Source organism: Mustelus asterias, chromosome 17 (assembly GCF_964213995.1).
Source record: "Mustelus asterias chromosome 17, sMusAst1.hap1.1, whole genome shotgun sequence".
Lineage (NCBI taxonomy): Eukaryota > Metazoa > Chordata > Chondrichthyes > Carcharhiniformes > Triakidae > Mustelus > Mustelus asterias.
The window spans coordinates 56,293,252-56,321,066 of NC_135817.1; the positions used below are offsets into that span (position 1 = coordinate 56,293,252).

The window sequence follows — 27,815 nt, forward strand, 5'->3', positions numbered from 1 at the left end:
TCTCCTGATTTATCCTGCACTTATTTTCCAATTTCCCAGTATCCAGTTGACATGTTGCCACATTCTTGGCCATTTTGGCCACACCTACATTGCCAACGTGTATCGAAAATGTGATCTTTTTGTTTCTCCTGAGGCAAACAGACATTTTTATCCACCTCACACTTTGGATTCGCTCTCTAAATTTGTAACCTCCCCGTTCTGCTCTGTTTGCTCCTCGTGGCTCTTGTCCTCAGTTTGCCAAAATGAAAGGTTTTGTGATCAAAACGGAGCCTCCCGTGTGGTTTGGGAGGGTGGGTGCGAGGCTGAAGATTTGCTGATTAACGGGGTTTTCTTGGGATGGATACTGGGCTCTTCTTTTCAAAGGAAGTAACATTGGAAATTACAAAGGGTGACAGGTTTAAAAAAGAAACCACTTGTAAACAACATCCAAAAATAGTTCTTGCGGAATCTTCAGTGAAAATATAACAAAAGCCTCTTAAAATACGTCACATCTTCCACCTGCCCAGCAACCTTCCTGAGATCTTGTTTGAATCTAATTGTATCACTGCCTGAACAGTCTGGTTATACATACAGGTATATATATATATATATATTATTATTATTTTGAAACATAGAAAGGGATCATTTAGCTGCATTCACTCTACAGCAGAGCATCAGAAATATAATCCTAGCTACTCAAAAGGCTGGATGCTTCAAAAAAGCTGACAGTTTGCTGTTCCAGCACTTTAAACAATGAATTCTAAATAGCTTCTGAACACTTGTATGCTTTATTGTGACCGATAGGCTTTTTAGCCAAGCTCTATATTGAACTCAGATTTTGTGTCTATATTAAGAAAGTAAAAATCCCCCTGTAAACCAAACCCTGCCTTGTTAATTCAGGCCTTTTCCCTCTTTCACCACCCCCACCCCCTCCACGCCCATTTCCTTAATGTTTTCTTTTGTTCAAATGTCTAATTCTCCAGTGTGTTGGGCAGGTGGATACTTCACACCCTGATTTCCTTCATTACTACACACACAGAAAATGTGATCTTTTTGTTTCTCCTGAGGCAAACAGACATTTTTATCCACCTCACACTTTGGATTCGCTCTCTAAATTTGTAACCTCCCCGTTCTGCTCTGTTTGCTCCTCGTGGCTCTTGTCCTCAGCCTGCACCTCCTCCTCTTCCTCTTCTTCCTCCTCCTCGTTGAGTTTGGTGGAGATGGACCAGGTAAGGGGCAGCTGCACCTTGTTGACCATCTCCGCCATTTCTTTGGCGCTACAGGACGGGGTCTTTATCTCGTAGGTTTCGTGAAAGTTGTTGTAATCAACTTCATAAAATCCCTCCTCCAACGACAGGACAGGCATGAAGCGGTAACCCCAGAGTATCTCAGTGGTAACGTATGAACTCCGTGCTTGGCATGTCATACCTATGTAAAAAGAAATGCATCCATGATGAATGAATACTTTTATTCTTTTGTGTACATATATTATATACACAGCTAATATTGTTTCTATAGGTTCCCTGAAGTGTAGGAGGCTTACGGTGATCTTATAGAAGTCTATAAATAATGAGGGGGGTAGATAATGTAAAAAGCATTTAGATAGTTACATGGGTAAGATGGGTATCGAAGGATATGAGCCAAATGCAGGCAATTGGGACGAGCATAGTGGTAAAAACTGGGCAGCATGGACAAGTTGGGCCGAAGAGCCTGTTTCCATGCTGTAAACCTCTATGACTGTATCTACTTTGACCATTACACCCGTGATAATTCACTATAAATCCCCCTTTCTCCTTCTGCTCTTTGACCAAGCTTTCGATCACCTATTCTAATATCTCCGTCTGTGATGTGCTGACACTTTTTTATCTGACTATGTTCCTCTAAAGTACCTTGTGATATTTGACTGTTAAAAGTGGTTCTTAAATGCAAATTGTTTAGAGTTGTCAATGAAAATAACAATCGTGTAAATATTGAGTTAAGCACGTGTATACTAACATTTGCACAGTATAGTTTTACAGCCACTTTGGCCCGAGTTATGTGATCAGTTACATAGTGAACTCACTGATCTCAAAGACAGGGGCCCACAAAGATTTAGGGGGCGATTCTCCCAAAAAAACAAAGTGCCCAATTGGTGGTTGGGGGGGGGGGGGGGGGGGGGGGGGAGCTTGAGCCATTTGCACACCATGCAAGCTTTTACTCTTTATGCTATTACTCTTGGTGTGCTAAGAGTCGGGCTGGCAGTGTGACACATTTGTGTGTACTGGAAGCTATATATAAATATATATGGGGGTTCTGTTCTTTGCAAGCAGAAAGAACATGTGCACACATTGCTCTTGTTTCAGCTAAACAAAAAAAGTGACAGCCATTTGCTGGTTCAGTTCTCAGTGCTATGCCTTGACCAATCAGAGTTGGGCTGCCTGGTTTAAATTTAAAACAATACTTGGCAGTTAACTGTAAGTCATCGTTGACTGGTGCATTTCCCATGGCAATGCAACTCTCTTCTCATGCAGTATAAATTTGTTGTTTCCCCGACCTTGGTATTCTTGCGAACTGTCCTGATGAGTGAAAGACAAAAAGCTTTGACAAGAAAAGTCTCCTTTTTTCAGCAATACTCAAGTTCCACGCTACCACACTTCTAGGGGTGGCACAGTGGTTAGCACTGCTGCCTCACAATGCTAAGGACCCGGGTTCGATTCCCAGCTTGGGTCACTGCACACTCTTCCCTCCAGGGTTTCCTCCCATAGTCCGGATGACGTGTTGGTTAGATGCATTGACCATGCTAAATTGTATCGGAGTGTACAGAGTGTGGTGACTCGGGGATTTTCACAGTAACTTCATTGCAGTGTTAATGTAAGCCTACTTGTGACCCTAATAAATAAACTTTAAATGACTGCTTGACATTGTTACTTTGCTATTTATTTATTTATCCTGAAAATGTGGCAGCACTGGTTTAGCGGAAACATGACGCATGAAGCCTGCATTATGTACAGTCTCACAAAGGGAAATATTAATGAAGTGATGCTTGTCTAAAGCATTTTGCGCTGTTTTCTTTCAGAAGAAAGGAAGAGTTAGACCTTTATAGGCAGTTCCTAGATCTGTATAGTCACTAGCGGAATCCCCCTGGCATTAGACATGGTAAGTAGTGGAATATGCTGTTTTGTAAGATAGAAGCATCATATAATGGATTCTATTATATTGTTCCTAAGCTGTATCCCTTTAAGGCCATTAAGTCTAACTGCAGTAACCGGGTCCAAGGTCAAACAAATTCTATTTTTTCTTGTGTTGTTAGCGGGTTGGAAACTCTGGCTCCTCCTCAAAGTCAGAAGAACCCAACATAAATGATTCATTCTTCAAACATGCTTATTGTGCTATGACCCAAAAGTAGTTGAAAGACTTTTATTTGTAAAAGACTGTAATGAATATTACTTAATAGTGCAAAGCATGTTTATTTCTGTAAATTATTAAATTGTAAATGATTTGGTTGGCTACAGTAGCCTGTGCAAAGTCAATATTTTTGAAACAAGAAGACACAACTCTATCAGGTTTCCTATATTTTAAGTCACTTTATTGTGCATCTGATCACAATGTATGTCTTTGTAAGTAAAAGATTTAAAGTGTGCAAAGACTGGTCTCTAGTGTGCTATCTTCCCACTGTCTGGCCATCTTTTTTTAATTAATTCTTGGGAAGTGGGTGTCGCTGGCCGGCCGACATTTCTTGCCCATCCCAATTTGCCCTTGAATTGAGTGGCTTACTGGGCCATTTTAGAGGGCAGTTGATAGTCGACCACATTGATATAGATAGACTGGAAAATTGGGCGGAGAAATGGCAGATGGAATTTAATCTGGACAAATGCGAGGTGATGTATTTTGGTAGATCCAATTCAGGTGGGAGCTATAAAATAAATGGCAGAACAATCAGGAGCATAGACAGACAGAGAGATCTGGGAGTACGGGTCCACAGATCCTTAAAAGTGGCAGCACAGGTGGAAAAGGTGGTGAAGAAAGCATATGGCACGCTTGCCTTCATCGGATGTGGCATCGAGTGTGGAAGTTGGCAAATTATGTTACAGTTGTATAAAATGTTGGTTAGGCCGCATTGGAATACTGTGTCCAATTCTGGTCACCACACTACCAAAAGGAGGCTTTGGAGAGAGTGCAGAAAAGGTTTACCAAGATGTTGCCTGGTATTAGCTATGAGGAGAGATTGTATAAACTGGGATTGTTCTCCCTGGAAAGACCTGATTGAAGTTTATAAAATTATGAGGGGGATAAATAAGGTGAATAGTTGGAAGCTTTTTCCCAGGGCAGAAATGACAATTGCAAGGGGGCACAAGTTCATGATAAGGGGGGAAAGGTTCAGTGGAGATGTGCGGGCAAGGTGTTTTACACAAAGGGTGGTGGAGGCCTGGAATGCACTGCCAAGTGAGGTTGTTGAGGCAGTGATGTTAGCCACATTTAAGACTTACCTTGTTAGGCTTGATATGAACGGGGAATAGAGGGATATAAGCAGTTGGTTAGATAGGTAAACGTGATTGGCGCAGGCTTGGAGGGCTGAAGGGCCTGTTCCTGTGCTGTACTGTTCTTTGTTCTTTATTGCTACGGCTCTGGAGTCACACTTGGCCAGGCCAGGTAAGGACGGCAGACTTCCTTCCCTAAAGAACATTAGTGAACCAGGGGTGGGACTCTCCTAAAAAAAAATCCAAGTGTTCCCTGCCTCACTCCCACAGCAGTCCTGATCTCCCCCCCACCCCCGTCACTGCCAAGTGCAGAGTGGCAGCAGGACCCACCCCCACAGATTTCATGCTCATTATTAGATTCTTACTTCCAGATATTTTTATTGAACTCAAATTCTACCATCTGCCGTGGTGGGATTCGAACCAGGATTCCCAGAATATTTGCTGAGTTTCTGAAAGAATAGTCTAGTGATAATACCACTAGGCTATTGCCACTGTTCTAACAGTGGCCCCAGAACGAAACCTTGTTGGGTAATGGCACCCAATTCCAATCTCTCTGAAAATCTTAATAGCTTCTCCCTTTTAACCAATTACTGATCCAGATTTCTTCCAGCACATGCCATACCCTTTAACCTTCTCTCGTAATGATACCAGTAGCAAGAAACAAGATTATAAACAAATTGCTCCATAGATTACAGATTACAAAGCTTGTACAGTCACCCCGGCACCCCCAATTCTAGATTCTCTTTGCTTGTCCCCGTCAGTCACTGATACTGCATCAGGCAAATGGTGCTTGCTATTTGTTGTCACCATAGGCACCGATTGTACAGGTGTTGCTTGTACTATATTAAGCATGCCGTTTATGGCCAATTAACATTTCACTTTGCAACATAAAAAGAACAATAAATGACATAAATAGAACCAGGAGATTGGAGTGGAATTTGATCTGATCTTACATTAAATATAACAGTTGATTGATTTGAGTATAAGAATAGGGATGTTTTACTGCAATTGTACAGGGCGTTGGTGAGGCCATACCTGAATGGGCAGCACAGTGGCACAGTACCACACAGTGCCAGGGACCCGGGTTTGATTCCCGGCTTGGGTCATTGTCTGTGTGGAGTTTGTACGTTCTCCCCATGCCTGCGTGGGTTTTCTTTGGTTTCCTCCCACAGTCCAAAAGACGTGCTGGTTAGGTGCATTGGCCATGCTAAATTCTCCCTCAGTGTATCTGAACAGGTGCTGGAGTGTGGCGACTCGGTGATTTTCACAGTAACTTCATTGCAGTGTTAATGTAAGCCAACTTCTTACACTAATAAATAAACTTTTAACTTTGGAATGTGGTGTGCGGTTTTGGTGCCATTACCTGAGGAAGGATGTCTTTGCTATAGAGAGAGTGCAGTGAAGGTTTACCAGGCTGATTCCTGGGATAGCAGGTCTGTCATATGAGGAGAGGCTAAGTCATTTAGGATTATGCTCACTGGAGATTAGAAGAGTGAGAGGGGTTCTCATAAAAACTTATGAAATTCTAACAGGATCAGACAGGGTAAATTCAGAAAGAATGTTCGCAATGATGGGGGAGTCCAGAACTAGGGGTGATAGTTTGAGGACAATGGGTTAACCTTTTAGAACTGCCATGATGTGGAGATGCGGTGTTGGACTGGTGTGGGCACAGTAAGAAGTCTCACAACACCAGGTTAAAGTCCAACAGGTTTATTTGATATCACGAGCTTTCGGAGCACTGCTCCTTCATCAGGTGAGTCTTTTAGGACTGAGATGAGGAGGAATTTCTTCACCCATAAAGTGGTGAATGTGTGGAATTCATTACCACAGAAAGTAGTTGAAGCCAAATCTTGTGTGATTTCAAGAAGAAATTAGATATGGCTCTTGGGGCTAAAGGATCAATGGATATGGGGGGAAGGTGAGATCAGGATATAGATTTTGATGATCAGCCATGATCAAAATGAATGGCGAAGCAGACTTGAATGGCCTACTCCTGCTTTTAGTGTCTATGTTTCAATGATTGGAGCTGCCCAAGCTCTGATTCCTTCCCATAGCTTTTAACAGTGAGCCGAACTGACTGAAGCTGTTTGAAGACCTCAGCAGCTGTTTGCACTATTAACTGTTATCAACGTCCTGAGGTATTGGAGACTTGGACAGTTGCAATCAGTTGATACATTTAATGTGAGTTCAGATAAATCAAGAAGCTAGCAGTGAGAAGTTATAACTATCTGGAAAGAGCTGAACAGTCTGGGGCTCTTTCTCTCTGGGGAAGGTGGAGACCGAAGAGGTTTCCTGATCGAAGTCTTTAAAATAATAAGTGTTCGGCAGGATAGATGTGGAGAAATGTTTCTACTTGTTGTGGTGACCAAAGCTAGGGCCATAAATCTAAGATCATAAATTCAATGGGGAATTCAGGAGAATCTTCTATTACCGATCAATGGTGAGAATGTGAGCTCACTACGATAAGGAGTAGTTAAAGCAATTACCATAAACGCATTTATGGGGAAGTGATATAAGCACAACAGGGAGAAAGAGTTAGATCAATAGAAGGATATGTAGATGGGGTTAAATGAACGTGAGAAAATCCGTGTCAAACATAGACTCCAGTTGGGCTGAATGGTTTTGGGAATTCTATATAATTCTATGTACCCTCTTCTACAATGTCTTGACTAATTTAGATGGATTTACCAGCCACTGCACACAGTAGACAAATTGCATTAGTGCAAATGCATCCACTATATGTAATGGGGACCGCAGTATGTTTAAGGATAGATTACTAGGAAGCATACAGTTAAACTATGGCTTTGATATTCACCCAATGTTTTCGTTGTGTCTTTGTAGTATTGCCGACTATTGAAGATCCGCCATGGAATATTGGAAAACCAGGTATTTTTCTGTCTGATTTTCAGCCATGGGTGGCACTGAGTGGTTAGATCCAATCTGAAGCTGTAGTTCTAGAGGCGGGAGTGACGGTGCATAAAACATTGGCACGGGTTTTCTCTGGCTTATTGCTGCCAATTGGCAACTCATCAATCTGTTCTCCACCTTATCAGAGTTTAAGTGCTTTATATCCGCTCATTTATGTTGGAACAAGTTTATTATCACTGAGTGATTTATTGGCACCCATGACAAGCTACAGACTATTTGCTATGTGGTGTTATGAATGTTTTTCATTGCTACTGTCTCTATGGCAGTTTATTATAACCATAATAGGCTTTGATGACAACCTTTCATTTACACTATTGTCAGCTATGTTCATTCTGATTTTGTACATGCAAATGGCTTTGAGATTTGAAATAAAAGTGACTAGAGATTGGATGACACCTAGGGTGTCCCCTTTTGCCCCTTTCATCCCTGGGTGCCGTGTTCAAACTAATGGAGATGAGATAAATGTCTCCTTTCACTGTCAACTCTTGAAGGCATTAGGTAAAAGAAAATTGGTTATTCTCAACCCAGTTCCCACTGGGCCACATTACAAAACTGTCTCTAATTCAGCTCAGCTTGGCAGTGAATGGATAATACCAAAATACTACCGATGCTGGAAACCTGAACTAGAAACAGAAAATGCTAGAAGCACTCAGCAGGTTGACAGACATAATCAGAACTGGAAGGTGTTAGAGATTTAATCCAAAAGAGAAAATGCTGGAAAATCTCAGCAGGTCTGGCAGCATCTGTAAGGAGAGAAAAGAGTTGACGTTTCGAGTCCAGATGACCCTTTGTCAAATCTAAAAGGCATAGAAAGTAGGAGATATTTATACTGCATGATGAGGGAATGAAAGATGAGTCATAGCCACAAAAACAAGGGGAAAAGTAATGGCAGTCCATAGAGAGAATGGCTGAACGACAGAGAGGCTGAAATCAGAGGGTAAGCTGTGACAGATGAAGATGTAGCGGGGGAAGGGGGGTGGGTGGGAGAGAGATAAAATGGAGAAAAGGGGGAAGCAAAGGGGGAGAAAAAGTAAGGAAAGGGGGATAAAATAAGGGGGAAGAGTGGGGGGGAAGAAAAATAAAGTAAGACAATAAAGAAGTAAAAGGTAGAGAAAAATTAAATGAAATGAAAACAAAGGGGTCGGGGTGGGGTCGAACTAATTAGCCGAAGATGTTGCAGTATGGAGAAAAAGCATTGGGACATTAATAAAGATTGTGTTTTTGTCATTTTCTTTGGACATTTCTCTTTAGCATATATAAAAATATTGAAAATGGAGGAAACAATTTTTTTTAGCTGACAGTCAACCATCATCCAATTGAAATTGTTGAATTTGATGTTGAGACCGGAAGGCTGTAAAGTGCCCAGCTGGAAGATGAGATGCTGTTCCTCCAGATTGCGTTGAGCTTCACTGGAACATTACAGTAGGCCAAGGACAGACATGTGGGCATGGGAGCAGGATCGTGTGTTAAAATGGCAAGCAACCGGAAGGTCGGGGTCCTGATTGCACACAGACTGAAGGTGCTCAGCAAAGCGATCACCCAGTCTACGCTTGGTCTCTCCGATATAGAGGAGACCACATTGGGAGCAGCAAATGCAATAAACCAAATTGAAAGAGGTGCAAGTGAAACACTGCTTAACCTGGAATGAGTGGTTTGGACCTTGGATGGGAAGCATGGAAGAGGTAAAGTTACATCTTCTACGATTGCATGGGAAGGTGCCATGGGTGATGGGAGAGGTGTTGGGTATAGTGGTGGAGTGGACTAGGTTATCCCAGAGGGAACGGTTTCTGTGGAATGCTGACACAGCATTCTCTTGCTTTGCTGAGCACCTCCAGTCTGTGCGCAGTCAGATGATTAGCTCTACCCCACCTCAACCCCTTCGTTTTCATTTCATTTCATTTTTAACTGTTGTCTCCCTTTTACTTCTTTATTGTCTTTATTTTTCTTTCCCCCTACTCTTCCCCCATTTTATCCCCCTTTTCCTTACCTTTTCTCCCTCTTTGCTTCCCCTTTTTCTCCATTTTATCCATCTCCCATTTCTATGCCTTTTAGCTTTGACAAAGGGTCATCTGGACTCGAAACGTCGGCTCTTTTCTCTCCTTACAGATGCTGCCAGACCTGCTGAGATTTTCCAGCATTTTCTCTTTTTGTTTCAGATTCCAGCATCCACAATAATTTGCTTTTATTTAGAGATTTAATCAATTTTTTTAAAGGAAGAGTCATGGAAAGGATGACAGAGGAATGAACAAAGAGTAAGGTCTATGATAGGAAGGAGGGCAGAAGTTATTAAATGGCACAAGAGATGATGATGCAAGGTAAATGTGCCTGGCGTTGAGATTTGCGGGTGGCACGGTGGTGCGGTGCTTAGCACTGCTGCTTCACAGCACTAGGGACCCGGGTTAGATTCCAGCCTGGGGTCTGTCTGTGTGGAGTTTGCATGGTCTCCCCATGTCTGCATGGGTTTTTGCTGGGCGTTTGCATGTGTGGTTGAGGGAGAGAGCGTAAGAGTTGCCAACTTTGAGTAAATATATTTCTGGAGATTTCATCACATGACTTTCCCCCACACTCCAGCCATTAGTCAGTCCAAAACATTCAAGCCTTGTGACGCACAGCCTTCCTCTACCAATTGGAAAGCAATTGGATGATGGTTGATTGTCAGCTAAAAAAAAATTGTTTCCTCCATTTTCAATACTTTTATATATGCTAAAGAGAAATGTCTGACGAAAATGTCAAAAACACAATCTTTATTAATGTCCCAATGTTTTTTCTCCATGCTCAACATCCTACCTAGAGATTGATCTTTAATTCCTGGAGACTCCAAGCCAACTGGTCATTCTGTTTCCCAGCTATACTCTTCTAGTTTTTACCTTAGAACCATAGAATCCCTACAATGCAGAAGGAGGCCATTCAGCCCATCGAGTCTACACCGACTCTCTGAAACAGCATCTTACCCAGGTCCACCTCCCGCCCTATCCTCATTACCCCGTACATTTAGCATGGCCAATCCACCTAACCTACACAGCTTTGGCACCTTCTCCTTTTGAAAATTTTAATCAGATCTATAAAGGAGCTTTGATGAAAGGTTCTGTCCACAACAGATAAAAAATGCAAAGACGTTCACAATGCATCAAGGTTATTGCACTAAGATCCCCTGTATGATTATTTTAATATGGATTTTAACCCTTCCCTCACCGCATGTTAAACTCCTGTTTTATGGAGCCTTGGAGGCTTCCTCCAACTCCAAGAATATCACAATAAAATTCAATACTTTTCTCAATAGCTAACAATCCAGGTCCCCTTAAAGGATGCCAACAAAACTGAATTAACCAGCTGTGGAATCTGTTCTCCCCTGAGAAAGATTTATTTTAACCTCAACTTGACCAAGGCTAATGCATTCTGCACTTGCATCCAATATGGGCAGCACGTTGGCACAGTGGTTAGCACTGATGCCTCACAGCGCTAGGGACTCGGGTTTGATTCTAGCTTTGGGTGATTGTCTGTGTGGAGTTTGCACGTTCTCCCCATGTCTGCATGGGTTTCCTCTGAGTGCTTTGGTTTCCTCCCACAGTCCAAATATGTGCAGGTTAGATGGATTGGCCATGGTAAATGCACAGGGTTATGGGGATAGGGTAGTGGGGAGGGCCTGGGTGGGATGATTTTTCAAAGAGTTGCAGCAGACTCAATGGGCCAAATGGCCTCTTTCTGCACTGTAGGGATCATAAAACTATAAGATATAAGAGTAGAATTAGGCCATTTGGCCCATCGAGTCTGTTCTGCCATTCAATCATGGCTAATAAATTTCTCAATCCCATTCTCTCACCTTTTCCCTGTAACCTTTGATCCCCTTACCAATCAAGAACCTATCCATCTCTGTCCTATGTATACTCAATGACTTGGCTTCCACAACCTTCTTCTGGCAATGAATTCCTTAGATTCACTACTCTATGGCTGAAGAAATTCCTCCTCATCTTGGTTCTAAAGGGATGTCCCTTTATTCTGAGGCTGTGCCCTCGGATCCTAGTCTTTCCTATTGGATTCTATGATTCTAATTCAGTTATTTCAGCATGCGATATATCTTTGACTATTTCCAAACACTGTAACATGTTTCTATTCAGTCGACAAGTTTGCAGCTAAAACGTATTTTGTCTTTCTTTCATTCCTATATTGGTGCCCTGGAAACAATCTGGCCATTTTTAGTCTGAAGTCTTTGAATGTATTTGTATACTCTTGACATAAAGTGACCAGAATTTCTCACCGTATTCCAGAAGTGAACTGTAACTTTGTCTGTGAAATATGCTCTCATTTGTACATAGAACATAGAACAGTGCAGGACAGGAATTGGCCCTTCGGCCCATGGTGTTGTGCCGAACATGATGTCAAATTAAACTAATCCTTTCTCCCTGCCTTTGGTCCATATCCCTCCATTCCTTGCATATTCATGTGCTTATCTAGAAGCCCCTTAAAAGCCCCCATTGTATCTGCCTGCATCACCATCCCTGGCAGTGTGTTCCCAACACCTATCACACTCTGTGTAAAAAAACTTGCCCCTCTCATTTCTTTTGAACTTTCCCCCTTTCACCTCAAGTGCATGCCCTCCTAGTTCGACATTTCAACTCTGGGGGGAAAAGATTCTGACTGTCAACTCTATCTATGCCTCTCATAATTATATAGACTTCTATCAGGTCTCCCCTCAGCCTCCACCGCTCCGGAGAAAACAACCCTAGTTTGTCCAGCCTCTCCTTATAGCTCATACCCTCTAATCCAGGCATTGGCATGCTAAACCTCTTCTGCACCCTCTCCAAAGCCTCCACATCCTTTCTGTAATGAGCTGACCAGAATTGAATGTGTGGGTTCACACTTGTCTGGATTGAACTCCATCTGTCATTTCTTCGCCCACATCTGCGACTGATCTATATCCTATGTATCCTTTGACAACCTCTTACACTATCCACAATTCCACCTATCTTTATGTGGTCTGCAAACTTACTAACCCACCCATCTACGTTTTCACTCAAGTCATTTATATAGATCATAAACATTGTCTCGGACATTAGAGGGCATTAAACAATGTAGCTCAATGTCCTCTAGAACTAAGCTCTGACAAAGAGTCATCCAGACTCGAAACATTGGCTCTATTTTCTCTCCATAGATGCTGTCAGACCTGCTGAGATTTTTCAACATTTTCTGTTTTTGTTCCTCTGGAACTGTCCCAACACAGTTCCCACCATCCATGTTTAAAACAGTCATTAAAATCAACCAAATAAACGATAACCATTCATTTCATTTCCATTATAGAAAGTGGCTGCCTGCAAAGTGCTTAACGTTCCGTAAAGTTTGGGCAGAATAAAGTTGTTACTCAATAGTTTGTACCTTGTTAAAATCCCCTCCATCCAGTGTCAGGTTACAGTTTACACTATACCCAGTAAATAGCACCTCATTTAGGTTGTAATTAATTTTAAAAGCCCTTAATCTGCTCTTATGTGTTGTGAGGTTACAAATCTAAAGTGATTTGCTGTAGTCTTGTTCCACAGTAATAGCACTGCCCCTTCAAATGATCCAACGTGGGCAAAATATATTAGCATCAATGGACGAGCCATGTGTAGAGACGGCTGTAACTCTGTCTCATGCTGACCACACAAATTGGGATTTGATCAGTGATAACACTCAAATGCTTCTTATTTTCAGTCTCCACCAGTTTCAGCCTGTTTCATAGAAGTAAGAAGTCTCACAACACCAGGTTAAAGTCCAACAGGTTTATTTGGTAGCACAAGCCACTAGCTTTCGGAGCGCTGCTCCTTCATCAGGTGAGTGGGATTTCAGTTCACAAACAGGGCATATAAAGACACAAACTCAATTTACAAAATAATGGTTGGAATGTGAGTCTTTACAGGTAATCAAGTCTCAAAGGTACAGACAATGTGAGTGGAGAGAGGGTTAAGCACAGGTTAAAGAGATGTGTATTGTCTCCAGCCAGGACAGTTAGTGAGATTTTGCAAGCCCAGGCAAGTCGTGGGGGTTACAGATAGTGTGACATAAACCCAAGATCCCAGTTGAGGCCGTCCTCATGTGTGCGGAACTTGGCAATTAGTCTCTGAAATCCCACTCACCTGATGAAGGAACAGCGCTCCGAAAGCTAGTGGCTTGTGCTACCAAATAAACCTGTTGGACTTTAACCTGGTGTCGTGAGACTTCTTACTGTGTTTACCCCAGTCCAACGCCGGCATCTCCACATCATAGAATAGAATTATAGAACCACTACAGTGCAGAATTAGGCCATTCGGCACATCAAGTTTGCACCGACCATAACCCCACCCATGCCCTATTCCCGTAACCCCACATCTTTACCCTGTTAATCCCCTGACACTAGGGTCAATTTAGCATGGCCAATCCACCTATCCCGCACATCTTTGGACTATGTGAGGAAACCAGAGCACCCGGAGGAAACCCACGCAGACACAGGGAGAATGTGAAAACTCCACACAGACAGTGACCCAAGGCCGGATTTGAATCTGGGTCCCTGGTGCTGTGAGGCAGCAATGCTAACCACTGTGCCACTGTGCTGCCTCAAATGAAAGTCACCAAAGTGCCAGAGGACTATAGGCTGCTCTCCACCTTTTTGAGAGAGCTGATGGGTGATGATTTAACCTGAGGGTCACCACACTTCAGGTGAGTGACTAGGTTAAGATGGTGGGGCCTTCATGAATAACCTCAGCCAGAATGGGAATTGAACCCTTGCTGTTGGTGCCATTCTGCATCACAAACCAACCATCCAGCCAACTGAGCTAATCGACCCCCTTGAATGTCTTTGTTTTTGAATGGTTACAGCGCAGAATGAGGGCATTTGTCCCTTTTGAGATTGTGCAGCTCTCTTCAAGAGAGCGGCACAGTGGTTAGCACTGCTGCCTCACAGCGCCCCAGGGACCCGGGTTCAATTCTGGCCTCGGGTGACTGTCTATGTGGAGATTGCACATTCTCCCCGTGTCTGCGTGGGTTTCCTCTGGGTGCTCCAGTTTCCTCCCACAGTCCGAAAGACGTGCTGGTTAGGTGCATTGGCCATGCTAAATTCTCCCTCAGTGTACCCGAGCAGGCACCGGAGTGTGGCGACTAGGGGATATTCACAGTAACTTCATTGCAGCTTTAATGTAAGCCGACTCGTGGCACTAATAAATAAACTTAACTTAGATCATCTATGATGAGGCAACATTGCAACCCTCTGAGATCTGCACCTGACACTGACACCCTCTGGCATATTCTCTTTGCTGCTGTTATTTGCCTTCAGGTCATCTACAGAAACTGTCTACTTGCATAACAGAACTAATTTGATTTGATTTATTATTGTCACATGTTTTGGGATACAGTGAAAAGTATTGTTTCATGCATGCCACAAACAAAGCATACTGCTCATAGAGTACATAGGGGAGAAGGAAAGGAGAGGGTGAAGAATGTAGTGTTACAGTCACAGCTAGGGTGTAGAAAAAGGTTAATATAAGGTAGGTCCATTCAAAAGTGTGATGGCAGTAGGGAAGAAGCTGTTCTTGAGTCGGTTGGTATGCGGCCTCAGACCTTTGTATCTTTTTCCCGATGGAAGAAGGTGGAAGAGAGAATGTCCGGGGTGCGTGGGGTTCCAGATTATGCTGGCTGCTTTTCCGAGGCAGGGCAGTGGGAAGTGTAGACAGAGCCAATGGGTGGGAGACTGGTTTACGTGATGGACTGGGCTACGTTCACAACCCTTCGTAGTTTTCTGCGGTCTTGGACAGAGCAGGAGCCATACCAGGCTGTGATACATCCGGAAAGGATGCTTTCTGTGGTGGACTGTTGGAAAGTTGCTCAGCCTTGCTTGCCCGAGATCCAAGACACAGGTGTGCAAAGTCTCCATTACAGAGTTGCTGCACTGGCATTCCATACTAAGGACAAACATCAGCAGTAAATGGATAGACTCTCTCGTGCCTGTAAAGAGTTTGGTTTGACTATCAGCATCAACCAGGCAAATATTATGGTCCAGGATGTTGCCATGCACCATCTATGAGCACTGACGATGTGACGCTGCAGGTTGTTGATAGCTTCACATTTCTAGGCTGTACAAACACCAGCAATCTGTCACTTGATACAGAAATCAAAACATGCATCACAAAAGCTGTAGCCATCCTGTCCAAGCTGAGTAAGAAATGGCAGAATTCTCCCATCTGGGACTAAGTCAAATGGCGAGGGCGGGGAGTGCTTCCTGCTGCAGAGACCAATGGAAATCCACACCCTAGCTTCTGACCAATGGGAATCCACACACCCTTTCTTCTAACCAATGGGAATCCACATCCTATCTTCTGACCTCATTAATTATGCATCCGCAAGGTTAGTGTTGTAGTCTGTGGTGGGTCAGGCTTATCTCGCCAGCGGATCTCAGGGGAGGTGATGGCCTAGTGGTATTATCACTCGACTATTAATCCAGAAACTCAGCTAGCGTTCTGGGGACCTGGGTTCGAATCCCGCCCCGGCCGATGGTGGAATTTGAATTCAATAAAAAATATCTGGAATTAAGAATCTAATGATGACCATGAAACTATTGTCGATTATCGTAAAAACCCATCTGGTTCACTAATTTCCTCTCGGGAAGGAAATCTGCCGTCCTTACCTGGTCTGGTCTACATGTGACTCCAGAGCCACAGCAATGTGGTTGACTCTCAACTGCCTTCTGAAATGGCCTAGCAAGCCACTCAGTTCAAGGGCAACTAGGAATGGGCAATAAATGCTGGCCAGCCAGCATTCCACAAATAAATAAAAACTTCTTAGTACCATATCGTAAACATCACTGACTCACCATTGAAGAAAGACAATGGATCTCCTGAAAAAGGTGGATCTCAGGAACATCAATGGACTTCCTCAATGATACTCAATCTGGAAGATCCACCTGTAGATACTCCTTCCCACCCATTGCTCTGGTGTTCTAGGGTCCAGGGTTGCTGGTGGCCATCATCCATGAACTCGAGGTGGCCCCAGGCATTCTTCAGGTCAGTCCTGACTTCTGCACATCTCGTGTTCTGGACCAGTGTGCCTTCCCGCTGGTGTCATGGGAAGTCAGGAATGGGGGAAAAATTCTGTTTGGGCCTTAGCGGGATGCCAATCAGGTTCACACTGGATATCAGCCGCTTTCCCGATCGGCCATGGCGGCTGCCAATAGAAGATCCCACAGAAAAATCACGCTGGTACTTCACCGATTTTTGAGCCTCTGGCCAAATTCCACCCCCTTCTCCCTCCACCTCCCCCTGCCTACCATTGAACCTGCCGACAGGGGCATTGGAGAATTCTACCCCTTGGTGTGGAAGAATGGAAACCTGACTGAGAACACCAAAGCGTGCAGAGTCTGCCAGACCTGCATCCTCAGTGCACTGCTCTACAGTGCTGAGATCTGGGCAACATTTGTTAGACAGGAAAAAAGTCTGAACAGTCTCCATCTTCGCTCTCACCTCAGCATCTCTTAGCAGATCAAAGTTAACAACACAGGGACCCTGAAGTGTGCTAATTCCATCAGCTTACACTCATTATTAAGCTATTGACATCTGTGCTGCCTCGAACACCTTCATCAAATAGGAATAGCTGTACACACACAATGGTTGTGTGTGATGAACTGATCACTGGGTCACAACATCCTGGCTCTCTGTACCTCCACTAAAAGGAAACCTGCAAGATATGAAGATGGCAAACATTGACACTGACAGTTGAGAGATGGTCACTGATGACTGTGACGTCTGGAGGTGAATTGCTCGGAGGGGCATTGGAAGAAGCAAGGGGAAATGGAATGTTTAGCTGGCCAGAGAAAACATTCAGCTCACTGTCCAAGACTGCCATGCCAAAGTAGGGCTCCTGAGTTACTCCAGGCACTGCTTAACCCTACTTAACAATCCCAGCCAGGCCCTATCCCCGTAAGCCCATGCATTGACCCTGTTTATCTCCCTGACACTAAGGGGCAATTGAGCGTGGCCAGTCAACCTAACCTGCACAACTTTGTATGGATACATTTATCCACATTAAAACAGTCCATGTAAATAAGTGCTCAAAGATTCTCCGGCGATGGACATCACCGTTCCACTTACTACCTGGCCATGGGGCGGCACAGTGGCACAGTGGTTAGCACTGCAGCCTCACAGTGCCAGGGACCCGGGTTCGATTCCCGGCTTGGGTCACTGTCTATGTGGAATCTGCACATTCTCCCCGTGTCTGCGTGGGTTTCCTCTGGGTGCTCCGGTTTCCTCCCACAGTCTGAAAGACGTGCTGGTTAGGTGCATTGACCCGAACAGGTGCTGGAGTGTGGCAACTCGGGGAATTTCACAGTAACTTCATTGCAGTGTTAATGTAAGCCTTACTTGTGACGAATAAAAAACTTTTTTGCTTTAAATGTAACATCATGTCATCAGCAAATGTAATAATACTGTGAGGAAGTCGATATTGTTGGGTTTTTCTGTGGGATTTTTGGTGCGGAGGTAAAGGACTACAACTCCCAGCATGCCCATGCAGAGTGTGATAGGAAAAGAGGCCACAGAGCCTTAATTCTGTTGACCGCTGCAAGGTATGGGCCACACACTTGCCGGGGGCTGTGGCATGAAAACAGGAGCCCATGTGACATGGAGCTGGGAGCTGAAGAGATGGCAGCTGAGGTGTGTCATTCAATTCGAGTGAAGTTTGGACTGGGAGGAGCTGAGCAGAAAGTGGCTAGCTTTGTGTAGCAGAGACTCAGGCAAGTGCAGCAGCAGTTGATAGCTCCATGCTGTTTGGGAATTAGGGCTTGGGGAAACTTGGGAGCTGCGACGTCCTTCTCAGAGCAGCCAGAGAGTTGGGATCGAGCCACTGATTAGATAGATGCTGGGGTGTAGCCTTGTTAATCTAGTGGGGTGCACACAGTCCCAGGAGAAGAGCAGCTGGTAGGCAGGCAGTTGTTGGGGCAGTTTAGATCTACTTTTGAGGGAAATCAGAGATCGATCCTCAAAAGAGTGTAGCTGAAATCCCTCAGGAGGAAGATAGAATTTTACAGAAGTGTTGTGACTCACTGTGAGCATTGATTTTTTTTTTAGTTTATTTTTTACTGTCACAAATAGGCTTACATTAACACTGCAATGAAGTTACTGTGAAAATCCCTTAGTTGCCACACTCCGGCGCCTGTTCGGGTACACTGAGGGAGAATTTAGCATGGCCAATGCTTCTAACCAGCACATCTTTTGGACTATGGGAGGAAACCAGAGCACCCAGAGGAAACCCACTTAGACAGAGAGAACGTGCAAACTCCACACAGACAGTGACCCAAGCCGGGAATCGAACCCGGGTCCCTGTCGCTGTGAGCCAGCAGTGTTAACCACTGTGTCACCGTGCCCCCCATGTCTGGGTGGGTTGCCAATTCATGGGACCTGTCTTTGTTGCTTCTGTCATTTAATGTGCAGTTTATAGGTGTTTGACTGCAGTTTGCCTATTAATTCATGCATACCTCATGTTTATTCTAAATTTTGGAGTAAAATGTAGATTGCATTCACCATTTGCTTTGTTGTTTCTTATAGAGTAAAACTTCTTCTATTTGTTTAGAATTGCAGAATCTTGTGACTTTTTTTTCCTGAGTAAATGCCTGGGAATTCAAATTTCATCTACTTTACAACAAAAGCTCCTGGTTTTGATCCAGCACCAAGGAACCTTCAGTTATAGGCAATAAAATGAAACAAACTTACTCCAACTTATAACTCAAAGAAAAAGGTTTAGTAAAGAAACTTCATTACTCCAACACTTGAGGCCTCACCCTGGGCCACTCCAAGCAATCAAACAATTCCCAACAGATTCTTATTTATGCTGAGTCAGCTGATCTGCTGACCACCACATCATTTCTCATTGGTTACATAATTTAGCTGACCCTTACAGCATGCTACCTACTATTGGTCACTGCAACAGATCCAATGTTATCATTGGTTACATTCTAACAACTGGTCCCTAACCAGATCATTAAAAAAAATTGTGGGTCTCATCCGGGATCGGAACAATATTGAGAGCTCTTTGTGGGATCTCAGATCCACAGGTGGATAAAGGTGCTGGGACTTGCTAAAGTTAAGGCGAACAGGATCTCATGGTGAATTTTACTATACTTATTGAAAGATGTGCTGGCTTGTCAGTTGTTATGTCTTTTCTGGAGAGGGAAGGTTTACCCCTGGATGATTAGCAACAGTTAACCAAGATTAAACTGATAACATTAGCAGAAAAGTTGAAGTTAGAGTCAAAAGCAGGGTCTAAGAAAGCAGACATAATTGAGGTAACAGTATTGCAACTGGGATTAGAAGACCCAGGTAGATCACAGCTTGAAGAAGAGCCATATGGACTCAAAACGTTAACAGTTTCTCTCTCTACAGATGCTGCCAGACCTGCTGAGATTTTCCAGCATTTTCTGTTTTTATATTATATTCAAGCACAGCTTGAGTTGGCTAGTCTTCAGTTGCAGAAGAAGCAGCTTGAACATGAAAACGACATGAAGCAGCTTGAGATAGAAAGAGATAGAGAAAAGCTAAAGTTGGAACTTTGAAAAAGAAAGAGAAATGTGAAGGCTTCGACTTGAACTTGAAAGGGAAGGGCTGTGGATGTAGTTTATATAGACTTTAGTCAGGCCTTTGCCAAGGTCCCACATGGCAGACTGTGGGACAAAAACTAAAATCACGTAGGATTCGGGGGGTGGGGGGTTGGGGGGGTGCGGGGGGTGCTGGCTAGATGGGTACAGAAGGCAGGGAGTAACAGTGGAAGGGTGTTTTTCAGAATGGAGATCTGTGGCTCGTGGTGTTCTGCATGGATCAGTGCTTGGACCTCTGTTGTTTGTAGTTTATATAAGTGATCTGGAGGAAAATGTAGGTAGCCTGATGAGTAAGTTTGCAGATGACACAAAGATTGGTGGAGTTGCTGATAGTGGCACGGATTGTCAGAGGATACAACAGGATAGAGATAGATTGGAGACTTGGGCACAGAAATGGGAAATGGAGTTTAATCTGGATAAATGCGAGGTGATGCATTTTGGAGGATCATATTTAGGTGTAAATTATATGTAAATGGCAGAACCTTTAGGAACATTAACATACAGCAGGATCTGGGCATGCAGGTCCACAGTTCATTAAAAGTGGCAGCACAGGTGGCCAAGGTGATTAAGAAGGCATATGGCATGCTTGTCTTCATCAGCCGGGGCATTGAGTACAAGAGTTGGAAAATCATGTTGCAGCTATATAAAACCTTGGTTAGGCGACATTTGGAATATTACATGCAGTTCTGGTCACCACATTATCAGAAGGACATGGAAGCTTTGGAGAGAGTGTAAAGAAGATTCACCAGGATGTTGCCTGGTCTCGAGGATGTTGACTATGAGGAGAGATTGAATAAACTAGGATTGTTTACACTGGAAAGCTGGAGGCTGAGGGGAGGCCTGACAGAGGTCTACAAAATTATGAGAGGCATAGACAGGGTAGATAGTCAGAGGATTTTTTTCCCAGGTGGAAGTGTCAATTACAAGGGGGGCACAGGTTCAAGAGGGGAAAAGCTTAAGAGAGATGTGCGGGGGTAGTTTTTCATGCAGAGAGTGGCGGGGGCCTGGAACTCACTGCCAGAGGAGATGATGGAAGCAGGCATATTAGCAACATTTAAGAGGCATCTGAATGGGTACTGGAACAGGGAAGGAATAGAGGGATATGAACTGAGTAAGGGCAGAAGGTTTTTTTTCAGTTTAGTTGGGGCATCATGATCAGCACGGGCTTAGAGGGCCAAAGGGCCTGTTCCTTTGTTGTGCCTTTCTTTGTTCTTTGTTGTAACTCCAGAGAGAGAAGGTAGCGAAGAGTGGAAAGAGAGGAGGAAAGGGACAGAGAGTTTCAGACAGGCAAAGAAATCAGACAGTATGAACTGGCTAACCAGAAGCTTACCTTACTGGTGAAAGAGATCACGTCTCATCTAGAGTCACATATTGGAATTTTACTGCCTCTCCCACCCGAGGCTTGTAAGATCCCACCCGAGGCCAACGGAGAATGCCGCTCTGCGAGCCCCAATTCCGGGCGTGCGGGAAAATTCTGGCCAAAGAGTCATACAGGGCAGAAAAGGCCGTTTGGCCCATCGAGTCTCCAACTACCACTAAAGTCGCACAAATTCCATTTTCCAGCCCTTGTCCCATATCCTATTACGGTATCTCAAGTACTCATCCAAATACTTTTTAACGGTTGTTAAATTTCCAGCCTCCACTACCTTCCCAGACAGCGCATTCTAGATTCCCACCACTCTCTGAGTGAGAAAGATTTTTCTCAAATTCGCCCTGAATCCCTCCTGCCCCTTACCCTAAAATCATGCCCCCAGGCAAGGCATTGTAACAATGCCTGTATGAATAATTTGTCCAATAACTTGGTTCCTTCTCAAATAATTCCAGTACAGCTGGGGGCAATTATGGGGATTTTGGATTACATTTTCCATGATTTAAGAGAGCCAGAGAAATGAGATTTAATGATGGGCTTCAGCTAGCTATCTTGGCAAGTCCATTGTTTATGTTACAATGGTAATTAATTGTAATTGGTTAATTATGACAATAGATTTTCTTTGTTTGTGTCACAACCTCTGTTCAGAAGCAAACCAAGTCAACATTTGTTTGAGGTTGGAATGGTGAGATAGCAATTGATATGGAAAAACGACAAAGCCCCCCATCTATTTTATCTTCTGTGACCCTGAGTGTCACATAATTCAACAGTAAAAGAGTTGTTGACTAATCAGAACAATCAATCGCTTATCAATTAGTCTCCAACAGATCCAGACATGAGGTGAGGAAAACCTCTATAATGTAGAGGATTGGGAATCATTGACCAACGTCAAAGGGCCTTTTCTGTGCTGCATGTGACTCTATGACCTGTTCCTCCCAAGAGTTCTTCACGAACCACATGTACTGTATATTGTTTTCTGAACTTATCTGCATTTGAATGAATCAAAACTGCTTCTACAATCTCCCTAGAGAGAATATTCCATAGCCTTGCTCAGTGTAAATGTGTTTCTGTAGGTAAGTTTAAATTGACGCCACTTCTGGCACTGGTCATTTCCCTTGAATGTTACTGTGCTGGACAATGTGAAACAGTTCATTATAGTCTGCATTATTTAGTCTCTTTAGAATCCCAAACAACTATGATATTACTACTCAAAGCTTCTCTTTTCCAATGTGAATATATTTAATTTTACATAATTACTTAATCCTTCCATCGTCTCAATCATCCTAGTTGCCTTCTTTTGTAGCCTTTCCAATAGCTGCAATATCCAGTTTTGCACCATGGCAACCAGAGCTGTGCACACTGTATTCTAAGTGTGGTTACACCAATAATCCAAAGATTACCTTGCTACTTGGGATTGATATTCACACTAATATTAATAATCTCAACATCTGCCTTGCTTTAGTCAGTCACCAATTTTCAATTTACCATTGAAACAGGAGTGCTAGATTTCTTTCATTTTCTCTACATTGATTTCTTTCCATTTAAATTCTCGTCATTTCCTGGAATTTTTGTCCCTTATGAAGCACTTTACATTTTTCTGCAGTCCACGCAGTTTTCAAATATATTCAAACCTGTGTCCAACCCTATTCAGCTTTATAATTTTATAATTCAGCTTGTGACTCCTAGCTATTTTTTTGAAACATTGTTGTATGTATATTAACAGACAAGAGGGTGTTCAAATTCAATAGTGGGGAGGTTTGAACTCACTCAAAAGCTTTCCACTTGCCTAGTATTACAATCAGGCCCAGTGGCTCAGATTTATGAACTGTGAATGTATTTCAAGGGGCCAGAAATATAAAATAGTCATCGATAAATCTACTGGACAACTCAGGAGAAATATCTTTCCCCAACACCTATATCCTCATGTTCAAATCCCTCTGTGGCCTCATCGCACCCCATCTCCTCTATCCGTCCAACCTTCTGCAAAATCTGTGTCCCTCCAACTCTGGTCTCTGTCATTTGCTCCATTTCTTTCACTACATCACTGTGCCTTCATCTGTCTGAAGTAGACCCTATGGCCAGAATGTTCTCATCCCGCTGCAGTGAATGCAGATTTGGCCGGGCACCAAATTCTCTGACTTTGCTGCAGCGGGAGCTTGGCACGAACAGCTGGTAAGGTCGTGCCCTATATTCTGGAAACCTGTCCATTTCTCTTCTTTAAAATGCTTCTTAAAGTCTACCTCTTTGACCAAGCTTTGTGTCCTCTGTTTGAATATCTCCTTTTGTCCTAACTGTGGACTTGTGAAATGCCTTGGAATGTTTTATCTTTCTGACTAATGCTCTCTACTGCCAGTGTGGATGACTTCACCCATGGTTTGCTATTCTCCAGCACCCAGGTCCTGCTCCAGAATCTCCATGAGCCCTGAAAAATGTCAACTCAAAGTATCATTAATTCCATCTTTATCTCTATCTTGTTTTTATGATGCATGACTGATGCGCGACAATCAAGCACGAGGTACAAGGCTTCAGCGATTGAAGGCTTTTATTGACAAACAATAGAACTATCTAACACGAGTACACCAATCCAGACTGGAGGGGTCCCGCCTGAGCAGAGGGTCTTATACCTCTCCCCAGGAGGCGGGGCCCGACCGGGATGTGCCATAACAGCATCCACCACAGGTATATTAATCCCACAGTGTAAACACCCTAACACAACAACAACATTATAACAACCCCACAGTGGCAACACCCTAACCCAACAGTAACATTGGAATAACCCCACAGTGGTAACCAACGATGGTTCACCACATTCACCCCTCCTTTGAAAACAAAGGCCGATGGGGTGCGAAAACAGATTACATATATACAAAAATTTACAAGTCCAGACGGTCTGGAGGACCGCACCATCGCTGTGATCTCCTCAACACCGGTTGTGACACCGGAGCAGGTGCTTGCGGTGGCGTTCTCTCCAAAACAGCGTCCGGCTGTCCCCTCGAGGACTCACGGGCCGGTTGACCCTGGTGAAGCGGTGGTGCAGGGGATCCTGGTACCTTCTGTGGTGGCGCCGATCTCCGAGTCTCAGGCAACCTGTACATGGGAGTATAACTGTTATGCACTGGTCCCGGTGCTGACCGCGCCACGTCCGGGGAAGAAAGAAGTGAAAGGGGATTCGTGACAGGGGGGATAGGAGTGACAGGAGTTGCTACGTCCCCTGCGGGCGCCAGGTCTCGAATCGAGACCGTGTCCTCTCGCCCGTCAGGATATGCCACATAGGCATACTGAGGGTTGGCGTGGAGGAGTTGGACCAGTTCGACCAAGGGGTCGGACTTGCGGGCCCTCACATGTCGCCGCAGAAGGACGGGTCCTGGGTACGTCAACCAGGCTGGTAAGGAGATTCCCGAGGACGACTTCCGAGGGAATGAGAACATTCTCTCGTGGGGAGTAGCATTGGTTGCCGTACACAGGAGGGAGCGAATGGAATGAAGCGCATTTGGAAGGACCTCCTGCCAACGGGAGACTGGAAGGCCCCTGGACTTCAGCGCCAATAGGACAGCCTTCCAGACTGTAGCATTCTCTCTCTCCACCTGTCCGTTACCCCTAGGGTTGTAGCTCGTGGTTCTACTAGAGGCAATCCCGTATGAGAGCAGGAATTGCCTCAAGTCGTTACTCATGAACGACGAGCCCCTGTCGCTATGTATGTAGCAGGGGTACCCGAACAGGGTAAAAAGATCACTGAATGCCTTAATCACTGTGGCAGTCGACGTGTCCGCACAGGGGACAACAAACGGGAACCGGGAGTATTCATCTATGATATTGAGAAAGTACACATTCCGGTCCGTTGAGGGAAGGGGGCCCTTAAAATCCACACTCAGCCTCTCGAAGGGGCGAGTGGCCTTGACCAATTGTGCCCGGTCAGGTCGATAAAAGTGCGGTTTGCATTCCGCGCAAATCCGACAGCTTCTCGTTACTGACCTGACATCCTCCACCGAGTAGGGCAGGTTGCGGGCTTTTATGAAGTGGTAGAGCCGAGTGACCCCAGGATGGCACAGGTCATTATGGAAGGCGTTCAAGCGGTCCTCCTGCATGATAGCGCATGTTCCGCGCGAGAGGGCATCCGAGGGCTCATTTAGTTTCCCTGGACGATACATAATATCGTAATTATAGGTGGAGAGCTCAATTCTCCACCGCAAGATCTTATCATTCTTGATCTTGCCCCTCTGCGTATTACTGAACATAAACGCCACGGATCGTTGATCCGTGATCAGGGTGAACCGCTTCCCCGCCAGGTAATGGCGCCAGTGTCTGATGGCCTCCACAATGGCCTGAGCCTCCTTCTCCACCGCTGAATGCCGAATTTCGGGACCTTGAAGGGTGCGGGAAAAAAACGCGACGGGCCTGCCTGCCTGGTTCAGTGTGGCGGCCAGGGCGAAATCCGATGCATCACTTTCCACCTGAAAAGGGATGGATTCATCCACCGCGTGCATCGTGGCTTTCGCAATGTCGCTTTTCAAAGCCTTGAAGGCCAATTGGGCCTCCGGCATGAGTGGGAAAGTCGTGGACTTGATGAGCGGACGGGCTTTGTCCGCGTAGTTGGGGACCCACTGCGCATAATAAGAAAAGAAGCCGAGGCATCTCCTCAGTGCTTTTGCGCTAGCGGGCAAGGGAAGTTCAGTAAGGGGGCGCATACGGTCTGGATCAGGGCCGATGACCCCGTTTTCCACCACGTATCCCAGGATAGCTAACCTGCGCGTACGGAATACACACTTCTCCCTGTTATAGGTCAGATTCAGGCGAGACGCAGTGCGCAGAAAGTTCTGGAGGTTTGTGTCATGGTCCTGCTGGTCATGGCCGCAGATGGTGACGTTATCCAGGTACGGGAAGGTAGCCCGCAACCCGTTCTGGTCCACCATTCGGTCCATAGCACGCTGGAAGACCGAGACCCCATTGGTGACACCAAATGGAACCCTAAGAAACTGATATAGACGACCATCCGCCTCAAAAGCCGTGTATTGTCGGTCCTCTGGGCGGATGGGGAGTTGGTGGTAGGCGGACTTAAGGTCTATGGTGGAGAACACCCGGTACTGCGCAATCTGATTGACCATATCAGATATGCGCGGGAGAGGATACGCATCCAGCTGCGTATAACGGTTAATGGTCTGACTGTAGTCGATGACCATCCGGGGTTTGTTCCCGCTTTTAACCACCACGACCTGCGCTCTCCACGGACTAGCACTGTGCTGTATGATCCCTTCTTTGAGGAGCCGCTGAACCTCAGATCTGATGAAGATCCGGTCTTCAGCGCTGTAATGCCTACTTTTAGTAGCGATGGGCTTGCAGCCTGGTACCAGATTCTTAAATAAAGAGGGTGTGGTGATCTTTAGTGTGGAAAGATTGCATGCGGGGCGCTTTGGGCAATTTGGAGGCTGCGGCTGATTCCCTACTGCCAGCGAAGGGAGTGGCCCACCGTACTGTAGGATCACACTCTTCATGTGGACCATAAAGTTTAGTCCGAGGAGAATTGGCGCGCAAAGGTGCGGCAACACAAGGAGCCTGTATCGCTCGTAAATTGTGCCCTGCACCTCTAGGGTTACCACACAACGTCCTTGGATCGGTACAGACCGGGACCGTGATGCCATAGAAATTGTCTGTTTGGCAGGTAGAACCCGGAGTCCACACCTCTTTGCAGTGTCAGGGTGAATAAAACTCTCGGTGCTCCCACTGTCAAACAGACAATACACAGTACGACCATTTACCTTGATGTTCATCATCGAACAGTCAAGCCTGTGATGCTTTGTCTGGTCCAGAGAGATCGACGCCACTGTTGGCCCTTGGACGTCACTGCATGCAGCCGAGGTTGATACTGAGGACCCCTGCTGGTTGCTCCTGGTCGTCGTCGACCACGATGGCCGCCCCCATGAATCGCACGTGGGTGAGGGCGCCAAGCGTAGCGACTCCTGGTGGTCATCCTCCTCCTCCGTCAGCCACGATGGCGTCGTCCTGGATTCGCACGTGGTCGGACCTCGTGGGTACTGTGACGCCGAAGGAGATTGTCTCCGCTCTGGAGGGTCACAGGCTGCACTGCCGTTCTTGGGCTTCGATCTGCAGACTTTCGCGTAGTGCCCCTTTTTACCGCACTGACTGCAGATCACCGTTTTAGCTGGACACTGTTGCCGTGGATGCTTGGCTCCTCCGCAAAAATAGCACCGCTGGCCGCCTGGAGCTGCCGCCGTCGTCGGGTCGATATGGGAGCGCGAGCCCGTGGGGCGAGGAGGGATTTGTGCTTGCTCCTGCCACGTTGTCTCCACGTGGTCTTCGGGGTACAGAGCCAAGCTTTTCGACGCTGCCTCCAGCATCTCAGCCATCTCCATCGCTTGGGTCAGGTTGAGGTTCCCTTTCTCCAATAGCTTAAGCCGGATGTACGAGGACCCTACCCCTGCTACAAACGCATCTCGGGCGAGGTCGCACATGTACTGCTCAGCCGACACAGCTTTGCAGTCGC

The 27,815-nt window shown here is 45.2% G+C and overlaps 1 protein-coding gene across 2 annotated transcripts in view; it reads right to left on the bottom strand.

The window, feature by feature from the left end:
- Positions 1–1,069: 1,069 nt before the first annotated feature.
- kcnj6 (potassium inwardly rectifying channel subfamily J member 6) overlaps positions 1,070–27,815 on the bottom strand; it is a 34,686-nt gene continuing 7,940 nt past the window's right edge. The window contains exons 2-3 of one of the 2 annotated variants that reach the window (XM_078232017.1): positions 1,154–1,407; positions 1,070–1,123 (exon numbers count right to left, since the gene is read on the bottom strand). In XM_078232017.1, coding sequence (XP_078088143.1) covers positions 1,070–1,123; positions 1,154–1,407 — 308 coding nt within the window. Of the gene's footprint in view, positions 1,408–27,815 lie in introns of both variants that reach the window. The other variant, XM_078232015.1, reaches the window with a different exon arrangement.